General features: G+C 46.8%; 1 protein-coding gene across 4 annotated transcripts in view; it reads right to left on the bottom strand.

The window, feature by feature from the left end:
• PIANP (PILR alpha associated neural protein) overlaps positions 1-25,173 on the bottom strand; it is a 75,736-nt gene that overhangs the window by 28,793 nt on the left and 21,770 nt on the right. For all 4 annotated transcript variants that reach the window (XM_073595410.1, XM_073595412.1, XM_073595411.1 and 1 more), the window contains exons 3-4: positions 23,558-24,135; positions 23,397-23,478 (exon numbers count right to left, since the gene is read on the bottom strand). In XM_073595410.1, the coding sequence (XP_073451511.1) occupies positions 23,397-23,478; positions 23,558-24,135 (660 nt within the window). The remainder of the gene's footprint in view (positions 1-23,396; positions 23,479-23,557; positions 24,136-25,173) is intronic.

Raw genomic sequence — 25,173 nt, 5'->3', positions numbered from 1 at the left:
TTCACCACAAATCGCACATCTCATCAACGCCTGGCACTTTATAAAGATACAGAAATAAACCGCCGCCGCCATATATTCCATCATACAGTGTTTATGTGCAGCCAGCGCCTGCCGAGAAGAAGAAGGGCTTTTAGTGGTTTTTTAGGGAGAAGCTTTGCTGGAGGTGATTGCAGCCGCATTAGTGCACTTGCAACAGTTGACTTCTGTCTGGGATACTTTTTTTTATTTGCACAAAAACATCCAATTTTTCAGGACAAGCTTTCGGGGGACGTCCCCTTCTTCAAGGTCCCAGCAGTACTGATTGACAAACGTTTTATCAGAATGTAACAAAAAGAGAGAATCTCTGAGGAAAAGGAAAAAAACAAAGACAAATGTACAATTCATCCGGAAAGTATTCACAGCGCTTCACTTTTTCCACATTTTGTACAATCTTATTCCAAAATGGATTAAATTCTTTATTTTCCTCAAAATTCTACAAACATCCCCCATAATGACAACGTGAAGGAAGTTTGTTCAAAATCTTTATTAAAAATAAAATAGGAAAAAAATCCCATGTACATAAGTATCACAGACTCCTCCTATGTACATAAGTATCACAGGCTCCTCCCATGTACATAAGTATCACAGACTCCTCCCATGTACATAAGTATCACAGACTCCTCATAAGTATCACAGACTCCTCCCATGTACATAAGTATCACAGGCTCCTCCCATGTACATAAGTATCACAGGCTCCTCCCATGTACATAAGTATCACAGGCTCCTCCCATGTACATAAGTATCACAGGCTCCTCCCATGTACATAAGTATCACAGGCTCCTCCCATGTACATAAGTATCACAGGCTCCTCCCATGTACATAAGTATCACAGGCTCCTCCCATGTACATAAGTATCACAGACTCCTCCCATGTACATAAGTATCACAGGCTCCTCCCATGTACATAAGTATCACAGGCTCCTCCCATGTACATAAGTATCACAGGCTCCTCCCATGTACATAAGTATCACAGACTCCTCCCATGTACATAAGTATCACAGGCTCCTCCCATGTACATAAGTATCACAGGCTCCTCCCATGTACATAAGTATCACAGACTCCTCCCATGTACATAAGTATCACAGGCTCCTCCCATGTACATAAGTATCACAGGCTCCTCCCATGTACATAAGTATCACAGGCTCCTCCCATGTACAAAAGTATCACAGGCTCCTCCCATGTACATAAGTATCACAGACTCCTTCCATGTACATAAGTATCACAGGCTCCTCCCATGTACATAAGTATCACAGGCTCCTCCCATGTACATAAGTATCACAGGCTCCTCCCATGTACATAAGTATCACAGGCTCCTCCCATGTACATAAGTATCACAGGCTCCTCCCATGTACATAAGTATCACAGACTCCTCCCATGTACATAAGTATCACAGGCTCCTCCCATGTACATAAGTATTACAGGCTCCTCCCATGTACATAAGTATCACAGGCTCCTCCCATGTACATAAGTATCACAGACTCCTCCCATGTACATAAGTATCACAGACTCCTCCCATGTACATAAGTATCACAGACTCCTCCCATGTACATAAGTATCACAGACTCCTCCCATGTACATAAATATCACAGACCCCTCCCATAAGCCTGTGACACTTATGTACATGGGAGGAGTCTGTGATACTTATGTACATGGGAGGAGTCTGTGATACTTATGTACGTGGGAGGAGCCTGTGACACTTATGTACATGGGAGGAGCCTGTGATACTTATGTATGTGGGAGGAGCCTGTGATACTTTTGTACGTGGGAGGAGCCTGTGATACTTATGTATGTGGGAGGAGCCTGTGATACTTATGTACATGGGAGGAGTCTGTGGAGGAGTCTGTGATACTTATGTACATGGGAGGAGCCTGTGATACTTATGTACATGGGAGGAGTCTGTGATGCTTATGTATGTGGGAGGAGCCTGTGATACTTATGTACATGGGAGGAGCCTGTGATACTTATGTACATGGGAGGAGTCTGTGGTAGTCTGTGGTACTTATGTACATGGGAGGAGCCTGTGATACTTATGTACATGGGAGGAGCCTGTGATACTTATGTACATGGGAGGAGTCTGTGATACTTATGTACATGGGAGGAGTCTGTGATACTTATGTACATGGGAGGAGCCTGTGATACTTATGTACATGGGAGGAGTCTGTGATACTTATGTACATGGGAGGAGTCTGTGATACTTATGTACATGGCCTAGGCCAGCGTAGCAAAGTGCTCCTTCGATGCGGCCACACTGCAGGCTGCCTACGAGGTCCTCTTCCGCTGGTACTGGGTCTCGGCCCGTATTGCCAAATTGAATCCATCACACAGTGACAGATGTTTCCGGAGATTGCGGCCAACCAGGAGACAAAATACATATTTGATGGTCCTGCCCCCTCCTGGTGCATACTTACCAACTGTCCCGAATTTCCCAGGACATTTCCGGGATCTAGACTATTTCCTGAATTCATTGCTTCCCGGGAAATGTCCTGAGAAATCCGGTTTTTCCACGATTTTCCTCCACCACCGCTAGAGGTCCGTGGCGACATTGTCTCCGCCGGCCGCCATTTTTAAGAAGACCAGTAACACGGCTGGACGGCTAGACAGAGTTCCTGTGTCACCGCCCACTCTCTGCCCCGCTCTGCCCCGCCCCGGCTACCCCCCGCCCCCGCTTCACTCCCACCACCCCCCGCCCCACTCCGCCCCATTCTATTGTAACCACGCGGCTGGCGGAGACCTACCAGGAAAAACCTGTTGTAAGGGGGTCTCCGCTGGGGACACCTGATGTAAGGGGGGCTCCGCTGGGGAAACATGATGTAAGGGGGGCCTCTGCTGGGGACACTTGATGTAAGGGGGGCTCCGCTGGGGAAACCTGATGTACGGGGGGCACCGCTGGGGACACCTGATGTAAAGGGGGCTCCGCTGGGGAAACTTGATGTAAGGGGGGCCTCTGCTGGGGACACTTGATGTAAGGGGGGCTCCGCTGGGGAAACCTGATGTACGGGGGGCACCGCTGGGGACACCTGATGTAAAGGGGGCTCCGCTGGGGAAACTTGATGTAAGGGGGGCTCTGCTGGGGAAACTTGATGAAAGGGGGGCTCCGCTGGGGAAACTTGATGTAAGGGGGGCCTCTGCTGGGGACACCTGATGTAAGGGGGGCTCTGCTGGGGAAACTTGATGAAAGGGGGGCTCCGCTGGGGAAACTTGATGTAAGGGGGGCCTCTGCTGGGGACACCTGATGTAAGTGGGGCACCGCTGGGGACACCTGATGTAAGGGATGGAAGGGCACCGCTGGGGACATCTGATGTAAGGGGGGCTCTGCTGGGGACACCTGATGTAAGGGGGGGCTCCGCTAGGGAAACCTGATGTAAGGGAGGGCACCGCTGGGGACATCTGATGTAAAGGGGGCTCTGCTGGGGACACCTGATGTAAGGGGGGCTCCGCTGGGGACATCTGATGTAAAGGGGGGCTCCGCTGGGGACACCTGATGTAAGGGGGGCACCGCTAGGGACATCTGATGTAAGGGGGGCACCACTGGGGACATCTGATGTAAGGGGGGGCTCCGCTGGGGACACCTGATGTAAGGGGGTTCCGCTGGGGACATCTGACGTAAGGGGGGCACCACTGGGGACATCTGATGTAAGGGGGGCACCACTGGTCACTGGAAGGAACTAATGTCCCTGTGTCCATGTTATCGCTGGAAGGTAAAATTACCCAGTGTCCATGGTGTCACTGGAAGGAATAAATGTCCCTGTGTCTGTGGTGTCACTGGAAGGAATAAATGTCCCTGTGTCTGTGGTGTCACTGGAAGGAATAAATGTCCCTGTGTCTGTGGTGTCACTGGAAGGAATAAATGTCCCTGTGTCTGTGGTGTCACTGGAAGGAATAAATGTCCCTGTGTCGGTGGTGTCACTGGAAGAGATAAATGTCCCTGTGTCTGTGGTGTCACTGGAAGGAATAAATGTCCCTGTGTCGGTGGTGTCACTGGAGGGAATAAATGTCCTTGTGTCGGTGGTGTCACTGGAAGGAATAAATGTCCCTGTGTCGGTGGTGTCACTGGAAGGAATAAATGCCCCTGTGTCTGTGGTGTCACTGAAGGGAATAAATGTCCCTGTGTCTGTGGTGTCACTGGAAGGAATAAATGTCCCTGTGTCGGTGGTGTCACTGGAAGGAATAAATGTCCCTGTGTCTGTGGTGTCACTGGAAGGAATAAATGTCCCTGTGTCGGTGGTGTCACTGGAAGGAATAAATGTCCCTGTGTCTGTGGTGTCACTGGAAGGAATAAATGTCCCTGTGTTGGTGGTGTCACTGGAAGGAATAAATGTCCCTGTGTCTGTGGTGTCACTGGAAGGAATAAATGTCCCTGTTCGGTGGTGTCACTGGAGGGAATAAATGTCCCTGTGTCGGTGGTGTCACTGGAAGGAATAAATGTCCCTGTGTCTGTGGTGTCACTGAAAGGAATAAATGTCCCTGTGTCGGTGGTGTCACTGGAAGGAATAAATGTCCCTGTGTCTGTAGTGTCACTGGAAGGAATAAATGTCCCTGTTCGGTGGTGTCACTGGAAGAGATAAATGTCCCTGTGTCGGTGGTGTCACTGGACGGAATAAATGTCCCTGTGTCGGTGGTGTCACTGGAAGAAATAAATGTCCCTGTGTGGGTGGTGTCACTGGAAGGAATAAATGTCCCTGTGTCGGTGGTGTCACTGGAAGGGATAAATGTCCCTGTGTCGGTGGTGTCACTGGAAGGGATAAATGTCCCTGTGTCTGTGGTGTCACTGGAAGGAATAAATGTCCCTGTGTCGGTGGTGTCACTGGACGGAATAAATGTCCCTGTTCGGTGGTGTCACTGGAAGAGATAAATGTCCCTGTGTTGGTGGTGTCACTGGACGGAATAAATGTCCCTGTGTCGGTGGTGTCACTGGATGGAATAAATGTCCCTGTGTCGGTGGTGTCACTGAAGGGAATAAATGTCCCTGTGTCGGTGGTGTCACTGGAAGGAATAAATGTCCCTGTGTCTGTGGTGTCACTGAAAGGAATAAATGTCCCTGTGTCGGTGGTGTCACTGGAAGGAATAAATGTCCCTGTGTCTGTAGTGTCACTGGAAGGAATAAATGTCCCTGTTCGGTGGTGTCACTGGAAGAGATAAATGTCCCTGTGTCGGTGGTGTCACTGGACGGAATAAATGTCCCTGTGTCGGTGGTGTCACTGGAAGAAATAAATGTCCCTGTGTGGGTGGTGTCACTGGAAGGAATAAATGTCCCTGTGTCGGTGGTGTCACTGGAAGGGATAAATGTCCCTGTGTCGGTGGTGTCACTGGAAGGGATAAATGTCCCTGTGTCTGTGGTGTCACTGGAAGGAATAAATGTCCCTGTGTCGGTGGTGTCACTGGAAGGGATAAATGTCCGTGTCGGTGGTGTCACTGGAAGGAATAAATGTCCCTGTGTCTGTGGTGTCACTGGAAGGAATAAATGTCCCTGTGTCGGTGGTGTCACTGGAAGGGATAAATGTCCGTGTTGGTGGTGTCACTGGAAGGAATAAATGTCCCTGTGTCTGTGGTGTCACTGGAAGGAATAAATGTCCCTGTGTCTGTGGTGTCACTGGAAGGGATAAATGTCCCTGTGTCGGTGGTGTCACTGGAAGGAATAAATGTCCCTGTGTCGGTGGTGTCACTGGAAGGAATAAATGTCCCTGTGTCGGTGGTGTCACTGGAAGGAATAAATGTCCCTGTGGTGTCACTGGAAGGAATAAATGTCCCTGTGTCGGTGGTGTCACTGGAAGGAATAAATGTCCCTGTGTCGGTGGTGTCACTGGAAGGAATAAATGTCCCTGTGTCGGTGGTGTCACTGGAAGGAATAAATGTCCCTGTGTCGGTGGTGTCACTGGAGGGAATAAATGTCCCTGTGTCTGTGGTGTCACTGGAAGGAATAAATGTCCGTGTTGGTGGTGTCACTGGAAGGAATAAATGTCCCTGTGTCTGTGGTGTCACTGGAAGGAATAAATGTCCGTGTTGCTGGTGTCACTGGAAGGAATAAATGTCCCTGTGTCGGTGGTGTCACTGGAAGGAATAAATGTCCGTGTTGGTGGTGTCACTGGAAGGAATAAATGTCCCTGTGTCGGTGGTGTCACTGGACGGAATAAATGTCCCTGTGTCGGTGGTGTCACTGGAAGGAATAAATGTCCCTGTGTCGGTGGTGTCACTGGAAGGAATAAATGTCCCTGTGTCGGTGGTGTCACTGGAAGGAATAAATGTCCCTGTGTCGGTGGTGTCACTGGAAGGAATAAATGTCCCTGTGTCGGTGGTGTCACTGGAAGGAATAAATGTCCCTGTGTCGGTGGTGTCACTGGAGGGAATAAATGTCCCTGTGTCTGTGGTGTCACTGGAAGGAATAAATGTCCATGTTGGTGGTGTCACTGGAAGGAATAAATGTCCCTGTGTCGGTGGTGTCACTGGACGGAATAAATGTCCCTGTGTCGGTGGTGTCACTGGAAGGAATAAATGTCCCTGTGTCTGTGGTGTCACTGGAAGGAATAAATGTCCCTGTGTCTGTGGTGTCACTGGAAGGGATAAATGTCCCTGTGTCTGTGGTGTCACTGGAAGGAATAAATGTCCCTGTGTCTGTGGTGTCACTGGAAGGGATAAATGTCCCTGTGTCTGTGGTGTCACTGGAAGGGATAAATGTCCCTGTGTCTGTGGTGTCACTGGAAGGAATAAATGTCCCTGTGTCTGTGGTGTCACTGGAAGGAATAAATGTCCCTGTGTCTGTGGTGTCACTGGAAGGAATAAATGTCTGTGTTGGTGGTGTCACTGGACGGAATAAATGTCCCTGTGTCGGTGGTGTCACTGGAAGGAATAAATGTCCTTGTGTCTGTGGTGTCACTGGAAGGAATAAATGTCCCTGTGTCGGTGGTGTCACTGGAGGGAATAAATGTCCCTGTGTCGGTGGTGTCACTGGAAGGAATAAATGTCCCTGTGTCGGTGGTGTCACTGGAAGGAATAAATGTCCCTGTGTCTGTGGTGTCACTGGAAGGAATAAATGTCCCTGTGTCTGTGGTGTCACTGGAAGGAATAAATGTCCCTGTGTCTGTGGTGTCACTGGAAGGAATAAATGTCCTTGTGTCTGTGGTGTCACTGGAAGGAATAAATGTCCCTGTGTCGATGGTGTCACTGGAAGGAATAAATGTCCCTGTGTCGGTGGTGTCACTGGAAGGAATAAATGTCCTTGTGTCTGTGGTGTCACTGGAAGGAATAAATGTCCTTGTGTCTGTGGTGTCACTGGAAGGAATAAATGTCCCTGTGTCGGTGGTGTCACTGGAAGGAATAAATGTCCCTGTGTCGGTGGTGTCACTGGAAGGAATAAATGTCCCTGTGTCGGTGGTGTCACTGGAAGGAATAAATGTCCCTGTGTCGGTGGTGTCACTGGAAGGAATAAATGTCCCTGTGTCGGTGGTGTCACTGGAAGGAATAAATGTCCCTGTGTCGGTGGTGTCACTGGAAGGAATAAATGTCCCTGTGTCGGTGGTGTCACTGGAAGGAATAAATGTCCCTGTGTCGGTGGTGTCACTGGAAGGAATAAATGTCCCTGTGTCTGTGGTGTCACTGGAAGGAATAAATGTCCCTGTGTCTGTGGTGTCACTGGAAGGAATAAATGTCCTTGTGTCGGTGGTGTCACTGGAAGGAATAAATGTCCCTGTGTCTGTGGTGTCACTGGAAGGAATAAATGTCCCTGTGTCGGTGGTGTCACTGGAAGGAATAAATGTCCCTGTGTCTGTGGTTTCACTGGAAGGAATAAATGTCCCTGTGTCTGTGGTGTCACTGGAGGGAATAAATGTCCCTGTGTCTGTGGTGTCACTGGAGGGAATAAATGTCCCTGTGTCGGTGGTGTCACTGGAGGGAATAAATGTCCTTGTGTCGGTGGTGTCACTGGAGGGAATAAATGTCCCTGTGTCGGTGGTGTCACTGGAAGGAATAAATGTTCCTGTGTCGGTGGTGTCACTGGAGGGAATAAATGTCCCTGTGTTGGTGGTGTCTCTGGAAGGAATAAATGTCCCTGTGTCTGTGGTGTCACTGGAAGGAATAAATGTCCCTGTGTCTGTGGTGTCACTGGAAGGAATAAATGTCCCTGTTTCTGTGGTGTCACTGGAAGGAATAAATGTCCTTGTATCTGTGGTGTCACTGGAAGGAATAAATGTCCCTGTGTCTGTGGTGTCACTGGAAGGAATAAATGTCCTTGTATCTGTGGTGTCACTGGAAGGAATAAATGTCCCTGTGTTGGTGGTGTCACTGGAAGGAATAAATGTCCCTGTGTCAGTGGTGTCACTGGAAGGAATAAATGTCCCTGTGTCTGTGGTGTCATTGGAAGGAATAAATGTCCCTGTGGTGTCACTGGAAGGAATAAATGTCCCTGTGTCGGTGGTGTCACTGGAGGGAATAAATGTCCTTGTATCTGTGGTGTCACTGGAAGGAATAAATGTCCCTTTGTCTGTGGTGTCACTGGAGGGAATAAATGTCCCTGTTTCTGTGGTGTCACTGGAAGGAATAAATGTCCCTGTTTCTGTGGTGTCACTGGAAGGAATAAATGTCCCTGTGTCTGTGGTGTCACTGGAAGGAATAAATGTCCCTGTTTCTGTGGTGTCACTGGAAGGAATAAATGTCCCTGTGTCTGTGGTGTCACTGGAGGGAATAAATGTCCCTGTGTCAGTGGTGTCACTGGAAGGAATAAATGTCCCTGTGTCTGTGGTGTCACTGGAAGGAATAAATGTCCCTGTGTCTGTGGTGTCACTGGAAGGAATAAATGTCCTTGTATCTGTGGTGTCACTGGGAGGAATAAATGTCCCTGTGTCGGTGGTGTCACTGGAAGGAATAAATGTCCCTGTGTCAGTGGTGTCACTGGAAGGAATAAATGTCCCTGTGTCTGTGGTGTCACTGGAAGGAATAAATGTCCCTGTGGTGTCACTGGAAGGAATAAATGTCCCTGTGTCGGTGGTGTCACTGGAAGGAATAAATGTCCCTGTGTTGGTGGTGTCACTGGAAGGAATAAATGTCCCTGTGTCAGTGGTGTCACTGGAAGGAATAAATGTCCCTGTGTTGGTGGTGTCACTGGAAGGAATAAATGTCCCTGTGTTGTTGGTGTCACTGGAAGGAATAAATGTCCCTGTGTCGGTGGTGTCACTGGAAGGAATAAATGTCCCTGTTTCTGTGGTGTCACTGGAAGGAATAAATGTCCCTGTTTCTGTGGTGTCACTGGAAGGAATAAATGTCCTTGTGTGGGTGGTGTCACTGGAAGGAATAAATGTCCTTGTGTCTGTGGTGTCACTGGAAGGAATAAATGTCCCTTTGTCTGTGGTGTCACTGGAGGGAATAAATGTCCCTGTGTTGGTGGTGTCACTGGAAGGAATAAATGTCCCTGTGTTGTTGGTGTCACTGGAAGGAATAAATGTCCCTGTGTCGGTGGTGTCACTGGAAGGAATAAATGTCCCTGTTTCTGTGGTGTCACTGGAAGGAATAAATGTCCCTGTGTTGTTGGTGTCACTGGAAGGAATAAATGTCCCTGTGTCGGTGGTGTCACTGGAAGGAATAAATGTCCCTGTGTTGTTGGTGTCACTGGAAGGAATAAATGTCCCTGTGTCGGTGGTGTCACTGGAAGGAATAAATGTCCCTGTTTCTGTGGTGTCACTGGAAGGAATAAATGTCCCTGTGTCTGTGGTGTCACTGGAAGGAATAAATGTCTCTGTGTCGGTGGTGTCACTGGAAGGAATAAATGTCTCTGTGTCGGTGGTGTCACTGGAAGGAATAAATGTCCCTGTGTCGGTGGTGTCACTGGAAGGAATAAATGTCCCTGTGTCTGTGGTGTCACTGGAAGGAATAAATGTCCCTGTGTTGGTGGTGTCACTGGAGGGAATAAATGTCTCTTGGTGGTGTCATTAGAAGAAAAAAATTCCCCTGTGTCCTTTGTGTCACTGAAATTTAAAAAAAAAGAAAATGTCCCAGCAACTCTGGTGTCACTGGAAGGAAAAAACTTCCCCTGCATCGCCGGTTTTCTCTTTTCTCCCACTGTGTCCAAAGCAGGGAGAAAAGAGCAAAGAGATTTTTAGTAAAAGCAGCACAGAGCACACACATTACACATAGTAAGGCACACAGTTAACCCCTTGATTTTCCTGAGATGTTAACCCCTTCCCAGCCAGTGTCATTAGTACAGTGACAGTGCATATTATTAGCACTGATCTCTGTATTAGTGTCACTGGTGATGTCAGTTCCTCCCCAGCGTCAGTTAGTGTCAGACTGTCCACCGCACTGTTGAAGTCCCAATATAAGTGGCTGATCACCACTATTACCAGTACAGGATATAAAGAAAAAACAATTCCAGTATATATCTCATAGTATGTAGACACTATATATATATATATATATATATATATAACTTCCACACACCAATCAATATACGATTGTTGGGATTTTCTTTTTACTAAAGACATGGAGCAAAATACATTTTGTCCTAAATTTATGAAGAAATTGGATTTTTTTAGTGAATACGTTTTATAGCAAAAAGTTAAAAGTATTGTTTTTTTTTTTGTTTTTTTTTTTATGTTGGTCTTTTTTCATTTATATATTTAAAAAAAACTGTGGTGATCAAATCCCACCAAAAGAAAAGGAAAAAATGATATAAATGTGATTTATGTACAGCGTTACATGACCGCGCAATTGTCAGGTAAAGTAGCGCAGCACTGAATAGCAAACAATGTCCTGGTCCATGAAGGGGGGTAAATCTTCTGGAGGTGAAGTGGTTAACATAACGGCATGCATTTACCCCGATCTCACCTTTCATCAATGGATCGCACAATTCAGAAATAACCCGCTGCCATCTATCCTTTCATAAAGTGTTTATGTGCCGTTTTTAGGCTTCAATGTAGCGATTGCCTGCTGAGAATCGCTTTTAGTATTTTTTTATGGAGAAGCAGAATGGAAAAGCTAAATCAGTTCACAGAAACCTTTTTGTTTAATTTTCAGGGAAGCGGATTGGCTGACTCCCTCGCAGGCTTCATAAGTCTCTTAAGGGACTCCGGTGCTGAGATCCCAGCTTAACCCCCCCGCCCCCATCCCCGCCCCTGCCCCCGCCCCCGTCCCCGCCGCAACAAAGGATCTTATTATTTATGACGTTTCCAGGTAGTTCATACTTTGGAGAATAAAGCTGGAAGAGTGAGATCCCTTCTGCTACAAGGTTGTATGTGGGAGTGAGGCCTCAGGGCAGGCTATTGAAGAATGTTGAGAGTTTGTATCTGTGTTCCCAGCTCCGCCCACCTGCCACGCCTCAAAAAAGGATCTCGCTGTTTTTTGAAGTTTGCGCTTAGTTTATATTTTTAAAGACAAAAGCTGCAAGGCTCCATGCACAATGTGCTGAACAATCGTTGCTTCTACATGAGTTCTCCTATGTGTCCCAATGTCCTCCTATGTGTCCCAATGTTGTCCTATGTCTCCCAATGTTCTCCCATGTGTCCCAATGTTCTCCTATGTGTCCCAATGTTCTCCTATGTGTCCCAATGTTCTCCTAGGTGTCCCAATGTCCTCCTATGTGTCCCAATGTTCTCCTAGGTGTCCCAATGTCCTCCTATGTGTCCAATGTCCTCCTATGTGTCCCAATGTTCTCCTATGTCTCCCAATGTTCTCCCATGTGTCCCAATGTTCTCCTATGTGTCCCAATGTTCTCCCATGAGTCCCAATGTTCTCCTAGGTGTCCCAATGTCCTCCTATGTGTCCAATGTCCTCCTATGTGTCCCAATGTTCTCCTATGTCTCCCAATGTTCTCCCATGTGTCCCAATGTTGTCCTATGTGTCCCAATGTTCTCCCATGAGTCCCAATGTTCTCCTAGGTGTCCCAATGTCCTCCTATGTGCCCCAATGTTCTCCTATGTGTCCCAATGTCCTCCTATGTGTCCCAATGTTCTCCTATGTCTCCCAATGTTCTCCCATGTGTCCCAATGTTCTCCTATGTGTCCCAATGTTCTCCCATGTGTCCCAATGTTCTCCTAGGTGTCCCAATGTCCTCCTATGTGCCCCAATGTTCTCCTATGTGTCCCAATGTCCTCCTATGTGTCCAATGTCCTCCTATGTGTCCCAATGTTCTCCTATGTCTTCCAGTGTTCTCCCATGTGTCCCAATGTTCTCCTATGTGTCCCAATGTTCTCCCATGAGTCCCAATGTTCTCCTAGGTGTCCCAATGTCCTCCTATGTGCCCCAATGTTCTCCTATGTGTCCCAATGTCCTCCTATGTGTCCAATGTCCTCCTATGTGTCCCAATGTTCTCCTATGTCTCCCAATGTTCTCCCATGTGTCCCAATGTTCTCCTATGTGTCCCAATGTTCTCCCATGAGTCCCAATGTTCTCCTAGGTGTCCCAATGTCCTCCTATGTGCCCCAATGTTCTCCTATGTGTCCCAATGTCCTCCTATGTGTCCAATGTCCTCCTATGTGTCCCAATGTTCTCCTATGTCTCCCAATGTTCTCCCATGTGTCCCAATGTTCTCCTATGTGCCCCAATGTTCTCCTATGTGTCCCAATGTTCTCCTATGTGTCCCAATGTCCTCCTATGTGTCCAATGTCCTCCTATGTGTCCCAATGTTCTCCTATGTCTCCCAATGTTCTCCCATGTGTCCCAATGTTCTCCTATGTGTCCCAATGTTCTCCTAGGTGTCCCAATGTCCTCCTATGTGCCCCAATGTTCTCCTATGTGTCCCAATGTCCTCCTATGTGTCCAATGTCCTCCTATGTGTCCAATGTCCTCCTATGTGTCCCAATGTTCTCCTATGTCTCCCAATGTTCTCCCATGTGTCCCAATGTTCTCCTATGTGTACCAATGTTCTCCTATGTGTCCCAATGTTCTCCCATGAGTCCCAATGTTCTCCTAGGTGTCCCAATGTCCTCCTATGTGCCCCAATGTTCTCCTATCTGTCCCAATGTCCTCCTATGTGTCCAATGTCCTCCTATGTGTCCAATGTCCTCCTATGTGTCCCAATGTTCTCCTATGTCTCCCAATGTTCTCCCATGTGTCCCAATGTTCTCCTATGTGTCCCAATGTTCTCCCATGAGTCCCAATGTTCTCCTAGGTGTCCCAATGTCCTCCTATGTGCCCCAATGTTCTCCTATGTGTCCCAATGTCCTCCTATGTGTCCAATGTCCTCCTAATTGTCCCAATGTTCTCCTACGTCTCCCAATGTTCTCCCATGTGTCCCAATGTTCTCCTATGTGTCCCAATGTTCTCCCATGTGTCCCAATGTTCTCCTAGGTGTCCCAATGTCCTCCTATGTGCCCCAATGTTCTCCTATGTGTCCCAATGTCCTCCTATGTGTCCAATGTCCTCCTATGTGTCCCAATGTTCTCCTATGTCTCCCAATGTTCTCCCATGTGTCCCAATGTTCTCCTATGTGTCCCAATGTTCTCCCATGTGTCCCAATGTTCTCCTAGGTGTCCCAATGTCCTCCTATGTGCCCCAATGTTCTCCCATGTGTCCCAATGTTCTCCTAGGTGTCCCAATGTTCTCCTAGGTGTCCCAATGTTCTCCTATGTGTCCCAATGTTCTCCTATGTGTCCCAATGTTCCCCCATGTGTTCCAATGTTCTCCTATGTGTTCCAATGTTCTCCTATGTGTTCCAATGTTCTCCTAGGTGTCCCAATGTTCTCCTATGTGTCCCAATGTTCTCCCATGTGTCCCAATGTTCTCCCATGTGTTCCAATATTCTCCCATGTGTCCCAATGTTCTCCCATGTGTCCCAATGTTCTCCTATGTGTCCCAATGTTCTCCTATGTGTCCCAATGTTCTCCTATCTGTCCCCATGTTCTCCTATGTTATCCTACATCTCTCAATGTTCTCATACGTATCCCAATGTCCTCCTATGTGTTCCAATGTCCTCCTATGTCTCCCAATGTTGTCCTATGTCTCCCAATGTTCTTCCATGTGTCCCAATGTCCTCCTATGTGTCCCAATGTTCTCCCATGTGTCCCAATGTCCTCCTATGTGTCCCAATGTTGTTCTATGTCTCCCAATGTTCTTCCATGTGTCCCAATGTCCTCCTATGTGTCCCAATGTCCTCCTATGTCTCCCAAAGTCCTCCTATGTGTCCCAATGTCCTCCAATGTCTCCCAATGTTCTGATATGTGTCCATTCACATTAGGACGATAAGAAGCATATTTTAGTCTCATTGTTTAGAGACAGGAAAAAAGAACCCTTCTGGTTTGCGTTTCTGATTGGAGCTTTCTGACAGAAAAAACATCAAACTCTCCTAAACTTGCCTAAACTGTACAAAAATGCTCTATACGCACTTTTTATTAAGCCCAGTGTGCATGGAGCCTCAAAGTGTGATCTCCTCTACTACAGGGTTGCATGTGGGAGTGAGATCTCAGGGCAGGCTACTGAAATGTGTTGAGATCTCTGCCCATGAGTTCCCAGCTCCACCCACCTGCCACGCCTCGAAAAAGGATCTCGCTATTTTTTTTGTGTTTAGTTTATTTTTAGAAGACTAAAAGCTGTAACAATGTGATCCCCTCTGCTACAGATTTGCATGTGGGAGTGAGATCCCAGGGCAGGGCTACTGAAGAATGTTGATATCTTACACCCAAGTTCCCAGCTCCGGCCACCTGCCACACCTCAAAAATGATTTAGCTGTTTTTTTGGAGTTTGAGTCTAGTTTATATTTTGAAGACTAAAGCTATAACAGTGTGATCCCCTCACCTACAGAGCTGCATGTGGCAGTGAGGCCTCAGGGCAGGGCTACTAAAATGTGTTGGGATCTCTGACAGCTACGCCCATCCAACATGTTTCAGGGACCAGAAAAAACTTCATCAGAGCTTCAGTTAAAATAAGAAACTTGAATGGGCTTCAAATAGGGCTTTTCTTTGTGAATCTACGCAGGTGAAGTTAATTGCAGGAGAGTTACTGGTCAGCAGCATCTACATGAGAAAATCAAAATCACTTGTAGGCAGCTACAGTCTACTACAGCTGGAGAGGAAGTGAAAAGGAACATAGTTCCTCTATGGTTTCCTGGGTCACTGGGAAAGCTATCCAATTGGATGCTGCCGCCCCATGTGACTTTAGCAGCTATCTTGGGTCAAGCAGAGCCCATTTAAGGCCCTGGCTCCCATGCTTGGCGCGCATTTTACACGGAAGTGTAGGGACAGTGATTAGCCGCAGGGAGAGGTTCCGGACAAGTAGGGAAAGGACAGGGACACGCAATCCTTCCTGGACACCTCCCCATTTGGGTATAGACCAACCAGGCCCCATTCTGCCTCTCAAAATGCTGCTGGCACTACGAGACCCGCTCTATTTCACATTGCTACTGCGTTCTGTGAGTGTTCCTGGTAGGCTGCCTTCCTGCCAGGCTTGCTATCAACAGTTCGTAAGACATTTATTACACAAAGAAACCAACAAGTTTTGTGGGCTCAAACACTCCCCTTTCCTTGTGGCTTGTAATGGTGGATCAATGGAAAGTGTTCATGGACAGAAGTAATGGCGGGAGGAAACATGGGTGCCTGACATTGACAACCTGTGAACGTCAGGCTGTAGATATAAGTGTGTCGCTCTCACTCTTCTTATGCTTCAGTAACTTCCTCGGGGGTATCTTTTTGGGATACCTTTGTTGATAAAGAGCAGTGTGAGAACTTGCAGCAAATGTAGAGCTTTAAGGACTCAGCCACTCGCTTTCTTCTTCCTTTTAATGGCTTTTCTTGCCCATTAATAATTAAAAGAAAGTTCCAGAAAAACACAAAACTTGAGTTTCCCTTATATGGGATATTCAGCATTTATCTTCCATCAAAAACAAGTGACATTCGGCCCTTCTGGTCTGCACTTGCAGCACTGCCGATCTGGCCTTACACTCCATGCCCTTGTCTGTCTTCTACAGACTGTTCGCTCACCAACGTTTGGACCAAACACTTAGCAGCCCCTTTCCTGCTCCGGTTCCCACTCTCCTAGGTGGAGCTCATCTGACTCCTGGGACAGATCTCCTCCTGTCTGCCGGGGTGGAGCCCAGAACCATGGTTAGGTCATTGATAATAGCCCAGCATACAGGGATGGCCCAAAATATTGTGCTGCCTGGGTCCAAAAATAAAATGCTGCCCCCACCCCCCCCCCAAAAAAAAAAATCCGCCCACCAAAAGGACCCCACATCCATTATTTTATATCATAATTAAAACTAAAATTAAATTTATCAGGAAGTCAGATTTAAATGCAAAAGCACCTTGTCTCTAGATGCAAAATTATATGACCTATCATCATGTTTAATTCCAAGGGGGCGGGCTAGGGCAGTAAAGGGGCAGTATAGGGGTGGGTTAGGGCAGTATATAGACAGACTAGGGTAGTATATAGACAGGCAAGAGTAGTATATAGACAGGCTAGTGTAGTATATAGATAGGCTAGGGTAGTATAGGGGCAGGCTAGGGTACTAAATGAGCATGCTAGGGCAGTATAGGGGCAGGATGGGGTAGTATATAGACAGGCTTGGGTAGTATATAAACAGGCCAGAGTAGTATGTAGACAGGCTAGTGTAGTATAGGGGCAGGCCAGGATAGTAAATAGGCATGCTAGAGTAGTATATGGACAGGCTAGGGTAGTAAATGGGCATGCTAGGGTAGTATAGGGGCAGGCCGGGGTAGTATATAGACAGGCTTGGGTAGTATATAAACAGGCTAGGGCAGTATAGGGGCAGGCTGGGGTAGTATATAGACAGGCTTGGGTAGTATATAAACAGGCTAGGGTAGTATAGGGGCAGGCGGAGCGGCCAGGGAGGCAGTTGTCATCATGACATGCAAAGCTGCTGGAAAAAAAACATTGGTCGTCAATTTGCTGGGTAAATAGAAGAGAAGGGAAGGTGATGGTGGTTCTATTTGCTGCCCCTCCCAAAGTGCTGCTTGGGTCCAATGGACCCACTGGGATCCATGGTAAGGCCGGCCCTGCCTAACCAATTAGTGTGCTGGTGGTTTTGAAAACCGGACCCAGGATTGGAGATTTCATTCCACCTGAATCACTTTGAAATCTCCCAAAACGGACTTTACTAAACACTGAGGAAACTGAAAAGCCAGTTTCCTCTCCATGACACAAGCTCCCTGGAGCCCCTCAACCAAGGTTACCACCTCACCCCTTTAAAACCAAAGACATATGAATTACACGGGTTCTGTGGCTGGTTAAGGTGGTAACTAAACTCACTTGGTGCCTTATCTGCATTACATTATCCTCAGAACCCATATAATTCATATGTGTTTGGGTTTAAAGGGATGAGGTGACAAGCCTACCCTCAACCCGCCTGGCTGAGAATTCTGGGCCATAACCTCTTCCTAGACTCTGGCAGGGCAACGCCATTCCACAGCAGCTACTAAACCCTCAACGTTCTACACTACATGCTGAGCTGAGTTCAGTGCTCCTCTACCTTACACATTTCTCATGGCAAACTACACAGAGTTCCAAACCAAGTAACCAAGAGTTGTCGAGTTTCTAGGCATTGGAGGCCTGAATGGTGGCCCCCCAGTTGTCAGAGGAGCCGCACATAATATTAAATATGCAATGCTACAAAAGACTGTCAAAGATTGCAGATACTCTACTAGAGTTGGTCGGAGACATTGTGCTACAGTTCTGGTTGGAGACTGATGACAAGTTATAAAAGACTGTCAAAAAATGTGAATATACCGCATGAGAATGCTAGAGATCATTACTATTACAGACCCTTTACAAATCAGTCATCCCACCACTGACTTCTGAGGTTCAAAGAACTGGCAAGCATCAAGGGGCCGCAGGCTATTGGTGGGGCATCGGGGCTCTATGCAATTGCAATGAGAACAGTTGGTATTCGGTATCACCAGATGCATTGTCTTTGAGATGGAGCTTGGAGACAACAGGCTCCCTTAATGTTTCCTTCTACCAGGGCCACATCACACATAATTACGATCCTGCTCAAAACTTTGGTCCAATTGTCTCAATGCTCCAGACACCAAAACATTTAATAAACCTTGTGGGTGGTTCAGCTTATTATTTTCAGTTTTACATGGCGAGGATGAATCATCTACTCCATACATCTCCTGCAAAGCCCAACAGCGAGGTTTGCCTGCCGTAGTCTGCGCCTCATCCACCTCCCACAAGTCCATAATGAAGTGTCGCTCTCTCACAGCTGACATTAACAATTATTTTATTTATGGAGATTCCATGGGGGGATTGTGACACCTTATTTGGCTTTGTAACATCAGCAGATGTTGGGCCAAACATGGAATTGTAATCGGGAAAATCGCAAAACTAAAGGCGTGAGATCACTGTGCTGCACGGCCAAGCAGATAGCACAGCCTGATATGTTGTGAGCTAACACCGGTGTTCCCCTGTATATACAGTGGGGTAAATAATGATTTGATCCCTGCAGATTGTGTAAGTTTACAAAGAAATGAAGGGTCTATAATTGTTATCATAGGTGTATTTTATATGATAGAGACAGAATATCAACCAAAAATCCAGAAAAAACACATGATACAAATGTTATAAATGGAGTTCAGTGAGTAAAATAAGTATTTGATCACCTTCACAAAACATCACTTAGTAGTTGGTGGAGAAACCCTTGTTGGCGATCACAGAGGTCAGACGTTTCTTGTAGGTGGTGATCAGGTTTGCACCCATTTCAGGAGGGATTTTGGGCCACTCTTCTTTACAGATCTTCTCTAAATCCTTAAGGTTTCTTGGCTGTCTCTTGTCAACTCGAAGTTTCAGCTCCTCCATACATTTTCTATGGGATTAAGGTCTGGAGACTGGCTAGGCCACTCCATGACCTTCATGTGCTTCTTCTTGAGCCACTCCTTTGTTGCCTTGCCGGTATGTTTTGGGTCATTGTCATGCTGGAAGACCCATCCATGACCCATTTTCAGTGTTCTGGATGAGGGAAGAAGGTTCTCTTCCAAGATTTTACAATACATGGCCCCGTCCATTGTCCCCTCAATGCGGTAAAGTCGGTCTGTAGATTTAGCAGAGAAACAACCCCAAAGCATCATGTCTCCACCTCCGTGTGACTGTAGGGATAATGTGTGAATGTAGGGATGGTGTGTGACTGTAGGGATGATGTGTGACTGTAGGGATGGTGTTCTTAGGATCAGGTTGAGAAAGATGAACCTTTAGTGCCGGTTCACACAGGGGCAACTTATCAGGCGACTTAGCCACCTGACAAGTCGCGTTCCATTTTATACTACGGAACCGTTCTAATAGGAACGACTCAAGACGCTCCGACATAGAAAAAGGTTCCTGTACTACTTTGGGACGACTTCAGGGTGACTTGCATTGGCTTCTATACAGAAGTCATTTTGCAAGCCGCATCTGAAGTCGTGTGCAGATCGCCTTACGAAGTCATGCTGCGAGTCGGGCTGCCCCTGTGTGTACCGGCACTAAGAGTACTGCTTTAAACATGATATAAAATGTATTTTAGTTTTAATATATTATTATAATATTAGTATATTATTATTATAATATTTAGTCAAACTGTTACTTTCTCTTTGCTCTTTCCTTTTTCCTGTATTTTGAATATTTGCGGTTTCCCTCAAGCTACGTCCTGCTGTAAATGGTCAATGTGACCCAAAAGACATATCATTTTTAGTAATAACACACTTCTATGTAATCCAGTTTTCACAATTAATCTAATGGCATAATTAATGAGTTGTTAACACCCTAATACAGCTAAAATACACCTAAAATGTATTTGTAGCACCCTTGTCCCTAGAATAGTGTTACAGGTAAATTTAGTGCGCCGGGTGGTAGTCAGCCTGGCCAATTGGTAGTATTTAGTAATTACATGACTTCTGGTAATTCTATTTAAGTTGTGGCTTCTCCCTTCTGTCAGTAGGTGGTCCTGTTGCCTTTGACATTAGAGTGTTGAGCTACAGTGAAGTTCAGGTTATGATATTTGTGGCTTTGCATGCTGGGAAAGGTTATTTAATGTCATGAAGTCAGGTGATCAGGCAGTGTGTTCCCGGTGGATGGTGTATATAGAGTTTCTGGCTGCTAGGCCTGAAGCCTGGGGCCCATCTAGGTGGCTGCCGGCTGCTGGGCCTAGCCAAGGCTTATCCGGGTGTTCAAGTTTATGCAGAGAAAAGCCTGCCAAAGATCCAGTAACGATTCTAGAGGGATGGAGCTCTAAGGAAGCACCAGAGAGAAGGACCCTTCATGAGCAGGAGGCTATGAAGTGGCTGGGACGACTTCAGAGAGAACTCATCCAAGGGAATCAAGTGCATGAAGCAGAGAGTAAAGTTTAGTTGTTAGAGGAGAGAGCCTGCCCTACAAAGTACAGATGTGCTGGTTCAGCTTAAAGGCTCTTATTCCTTTACTGCCGTCTGCCTTACTTCACCTATTTTTGTCTAAGGAGTCTGCCAGGCTGCCGGTTGCTGATCATTACTAAGGGTGCCCTGTGCCCTATTTCCCTCTCTCCCATATTTTCCCTGTTCTGAGAAATCAACTTTTCTTTTGTTTAAGCATAAAAGTGACTGGCGCCCAACGTTCTTTCTGGATCATATCCCACAATGCCTGAAAAACTCTACCCTGAGGATGTATGTCAGCCTTCCCTACCCCCGGTAGACACCATTAGACTCCCGGAAAGTCGGGGTAGGCGCTACATATTATTAATGATTATGGAAATAAATATCACTGCTTTGGTCAATAGAGTAGAAACTGCTGAAAGCTGGTCTTGTGTCAGTATTGTCAGTTTCTCTAGCATATGCTATACTTGGGTTTACCATAACTATTCTCTTCTAGGATACGTGTGGTATCGAAATTTATCTTCAACAATAGTCACCATTTTTCTTCCTCCAAACACGGCGAGTCGAGTTAATGCCAAAGAGCTGAATTTTGGTCTCCTCTGACCACAGAAATTTCTCCCAATTCTTCTCTGAATCATTTAGATGTCATTTAGATTTAGGTGTCTTCCTGAGGAGGGGACCTTGCGGGGGCTGCAGAAGTTTCAATCCATGGCGGTGTATTGTGTTACCAATGGTTTGTTTGGTGACTGTGGTCCCAACTGCCTTGAGATCCTTCACAAGCTCCTCCAGTGTAGTTCTGGGCTGATCCCTCACTTTTCTCATGACCATCCTCACCCCATGAGGAGAAATCTTCCATGGAGCTCCAGACTTAGGACGATTGATGGTTATTTTTTATTTCTTCCATTTCCTCCAGTTCTCTCCTTCTCACCAAGCTTCTTGCTGATGGTCTTGTAGCCCATTCCAGCCTTGTGCAGGTCTACAATCTTCTCCCTGACGTCCTCTGACAGATCTTTGGTCTTCCCCATGATGGTGAGGATTGAATGGAAGAAAGAGATTCTGTGGACAGGTGTCTTTTATACACATAACGAGTTGTCGTTAGGAGAACCTTCTTACATTGACAGGACTAATCTGTGGACCACATGAGCACCTACTGGAGCCAGTCTGTGGGGGTGGCAGAATTATTGTTGGTTTGTGAGGGATCAATTACTTATTTTACTCACTGAACTGCAACTCCATTTATAACATTTGTATTGTGATTTTTCTGGATTTTTGGTTGATATTCTGTCTCTATCATATAAAATACACCTATGATAAAAATTATAGACCCTTCATTTCTTTGTAAGTGGGCAAAACTTACACAATCTACAGGAGAGACAATTATTATTTTTCCCTTCTGTATATCATTACAAGCTATGGCATGCATAGAAGCAAAGTATTTATAACATAATTATCATGCATAAATTCCAATCCAACATATACTGGAGCATGTTCCAAAATTCACAGAACCATTTACACCAGTCCTTTCACCAAAGGAACATACAATTTAATGTCTCTACCACCAGGGGGGGAACTCCTGGGGACCTATGGCCTAGGGGGCAAACACAACCAACAAGCCCTTTTATGGTAGGAACAACCTGTGCCAGGTTGCTGCATTTGGGGCATAGAGAAAGGTGGGTGTTCCTAAAGGTCAGTGGAGTAACTAGAATATTCAGGGCCCTGATGCAAGAGGCCATGAAGGGCCCCCCGGCCGGGTCCCTTTCCTCTGAGCCCAGTGGCACAACGCCAGGGCCCGATCGCAATTGCGACCTTTGTGACCCTGATAGTTCCACCACTGGTGTCATTTTTATTATTTTATTTTATTTTTTTAAACATTTTTTTAATGATTATTTTGTACAATTTTTTTTTAGGAGCCCCGTTGGGGGCTTTGGTGAAATATCCGGGGTCTAAACAGACCTCTGATGTGCCACCTTTTGAGACAGAGAAAGGATATTGAGGAGCTGCACAGATCAAATAGACAGGAAGAGCTCTGTACAGAGCTTCCTGTTCATTCACAAACTGAAGCATAATAAACACTGTTTACTATGTTTTAGTTTTGAATGGATAGAGTCAGCGATCAATAGCGATCACTGACTCTATTCTTTCAGACAAGGAAAGGGCCGGTAGATGACACATTTACCAGCCCCTTCCCCACTCTCCATCCCCCACAGCAGGCGACGGGAGGAGGGGGGGGGCTAGCAGAGCTGCAGGGGACAAGGGGGGGGGCAGTAGAGAGCACAGGGGGGATGGGAAAGAGCACAGGATGGGTGGGGCAGGAGAAAGAAGCTGGATAGGAGGAGCAGTGGGGGCGGCTGCATGTAGAAGTACCGATCCCTCCTTTTTCCTCCTGCACCCTCTAAATGCCTGCAGGGAGAGGAGGAGAAGCAGGCTTTCAGCAGCTGCAGAAGGAAAACAGAGATATCAGTTCCTATATCTGCAACTGCCCTCCGCTGCACCTCCTATCCAGGTGTACAGGTGGGCGGCACAGGCCCTCTGGAGCATGGGGCCGGGTCACAATTGCAACCCCTGTAGGTACGCCCCTGCTAAAGGTCATGGTTTATTGTGACACACCCCTACACACCTTCCAGGGTCAGCATGTTTTGAGGCTCTTGGCGTTCATTCATATGACATCTCAGAGTTGCAAATGAAGTTGGTGATGGAAGACTTACCTCTATCAGATGCTTCAATCGTAGGTCTAAACAGGGAAGAGGTAGCCATGTAATGCCCAACATACGCTACTAACTGCAGATCCTGGTCTGATATCCGATTGGTGAAATATCTCCACTCTGGGCCACCCATCCACCTGGTCTAAAGGGGTAAATGCTCCCGTGCCCTTCAGCCCAGTCCTCCCCTGTCAACCCCCAACGGACAAAATCAAGGGCTAGTTCTGTAATTTGACTGACCAAGCAGTATATTAAGGGAAAAGAACTAGAGCAAACTCATGTGATAATGGGAAGAACCAGTCCCTGGGGGGATTTAAAGCCAGGCTGCTTCCAGCTTTGCTAAGCTCTTCACAACATATATCATTTAATGACCTTAATGTTATCTGACAGATGAATGCTCATATACTCACCAGAATTTGATGATTATGCCAGTAGCCACCAACACAATAAGCACAGAGATCACAATGGTGACGTAAAGTTGAGGGTCAGTCCCTGGAGAGAGAGAGAGAAAACTGATGTATGAGACTGTAGGATGTTTAGATTTTTGACACTTTGTCAACACACTACTGACCTTCTTGTAGTGGGGGAAAGCCATGAGGTCTCAGAGTGGTAGGTACCCCTTTCAGGTCCAGTCCTCGTGCTGGTTCGCCGTCCCCCAAGCCCCACTCGCGATGGTAGTAAGGACGAGGGGTGGAAGAAGCCGAACTTTGTGCCCCTTCCTCATCTGCGATGGTTGGGTCCCACAAGATGGCCCAAGGGTATTGCGAAGGAAGAACCGCTCCTTCCAGGGCAACAGGAAAGAACAGGCTGGACGCTTCAGACTGACGTTTGCCCCGTGCGGGCACAGATTGCTGATGGGGGTGCTGGGTGTTCCTGTGGGGGAAGTATGTGATCTTTGGTGGCACATTCTGTGACTGAACTATGGGGAAAACAAGCTGAGTACTGGAAATGTGGGAATTTCCTGAGGGTTGTTTAGTAGGATGGAAGGAGGTGTGTAAATGCTGGTGGGCAGCTTGGTGGGGAGAGGATGTTGGGCGTATTGCCCCATGGTGGTGAAATTTTGTGGGTTGTAGGGGTCGAGGAAGTGAAGAACATGTGCTTGAAAGAAGTAAAGAATAGAAAATGCAGTAGATGAAACCACAGCCAGACCTGAGAGAAAAGGGGGGGAGGGGGGGAGTTAGTACATTTAGTAGACACTGTCTCTTATCCCATCCCTCCATTAGTTCTCTAACATTGTTCTTTAGTTGGCACTTGTCCATAATGTCTGGCTATCCTCAACTTGTCCTTCAGCTGTCTGCTGTCATTCATTTCTTCACACACAAACCTCATCTAAAAATAATTGAATGCCTTCATAAATTTTGAGCTGGTGGAAGCGGCTGCTTCCCCGTTCACTGAGCAGCCTAACAATCTTATTAAATACATTGTACCATTGTATCGCTGAACAATGCACATTTTACCCTTGCCTCCCCATAGGCTGCAATGTCCTGTGTGTTCTATCATTTGCTTTCCCGAAATCTTTACATTCTACCATTCTTCTCCGCACACCCCACGTTCTAACATTGCTTTCCTTCAGGTCACACATCGGAACGTTGCTTACCCACATACTGTACACTCCAATATTGCTTTCCTGCACACTGTATACTCAAACATTGCTTTCCCAAACACTATACATTCTAATATTGCTTTCCTGCACATGGAAGACTCTAACATTGCTTTTCCACATGCTGTACATTCTAACATTGCTTTCCCGAAAACTCTAAATTATAACATTGCTTTCCAACACATTGAACACTAACACCACATTTTCCGTACACTCCAACATTGCTCTTCAGCACACCGTACACTCGAACATTGCTTTACTGCACACCGTACACTCGGACATTGCTTTCCTGCACACCGTACACTCGAACGTTGCTCTGCTGCACACCATACACTTGAACATTGCTTTCCTGCACACCGTACACTCGGACATTGCTTTCCTGCACACCGTACACTTGAACATTGCTTTCCTGCACACCGTACACTCGAACATTGCTCTCCTGCACACCATACACTCGGACATTGCTTTCCTGCACACCCTACACTTGAACATTGCTTTCCTGCACACCGTACAGTCGGACATTGCTTTCCTGCACACTGTACACTCGAACATTGCTTTCCTGCACACCGTACACTCGGACATTGCTT

The sequence above is a fragment of the Aquarana catesbeiana genome, linkage group LG08, assembly GCF_042186555.1.
Source record: "Aquarana catesbeiana isolate 2022-GZ linkage group LG08, ASM4218655v1, whole genome shotgun sequence".
Classification (NCBI taxonomy): domain Eukaryota; kingdom Metazoa; phylum Chordata; class Amphibia; order Anura; family Ranidae; genus Aquarana; species Aquarana catesbeiana.
Note: the sequence above shows the minus strand (reverse complement) of the source record. Positions and strands in the feature narration are given on the sequence as shown.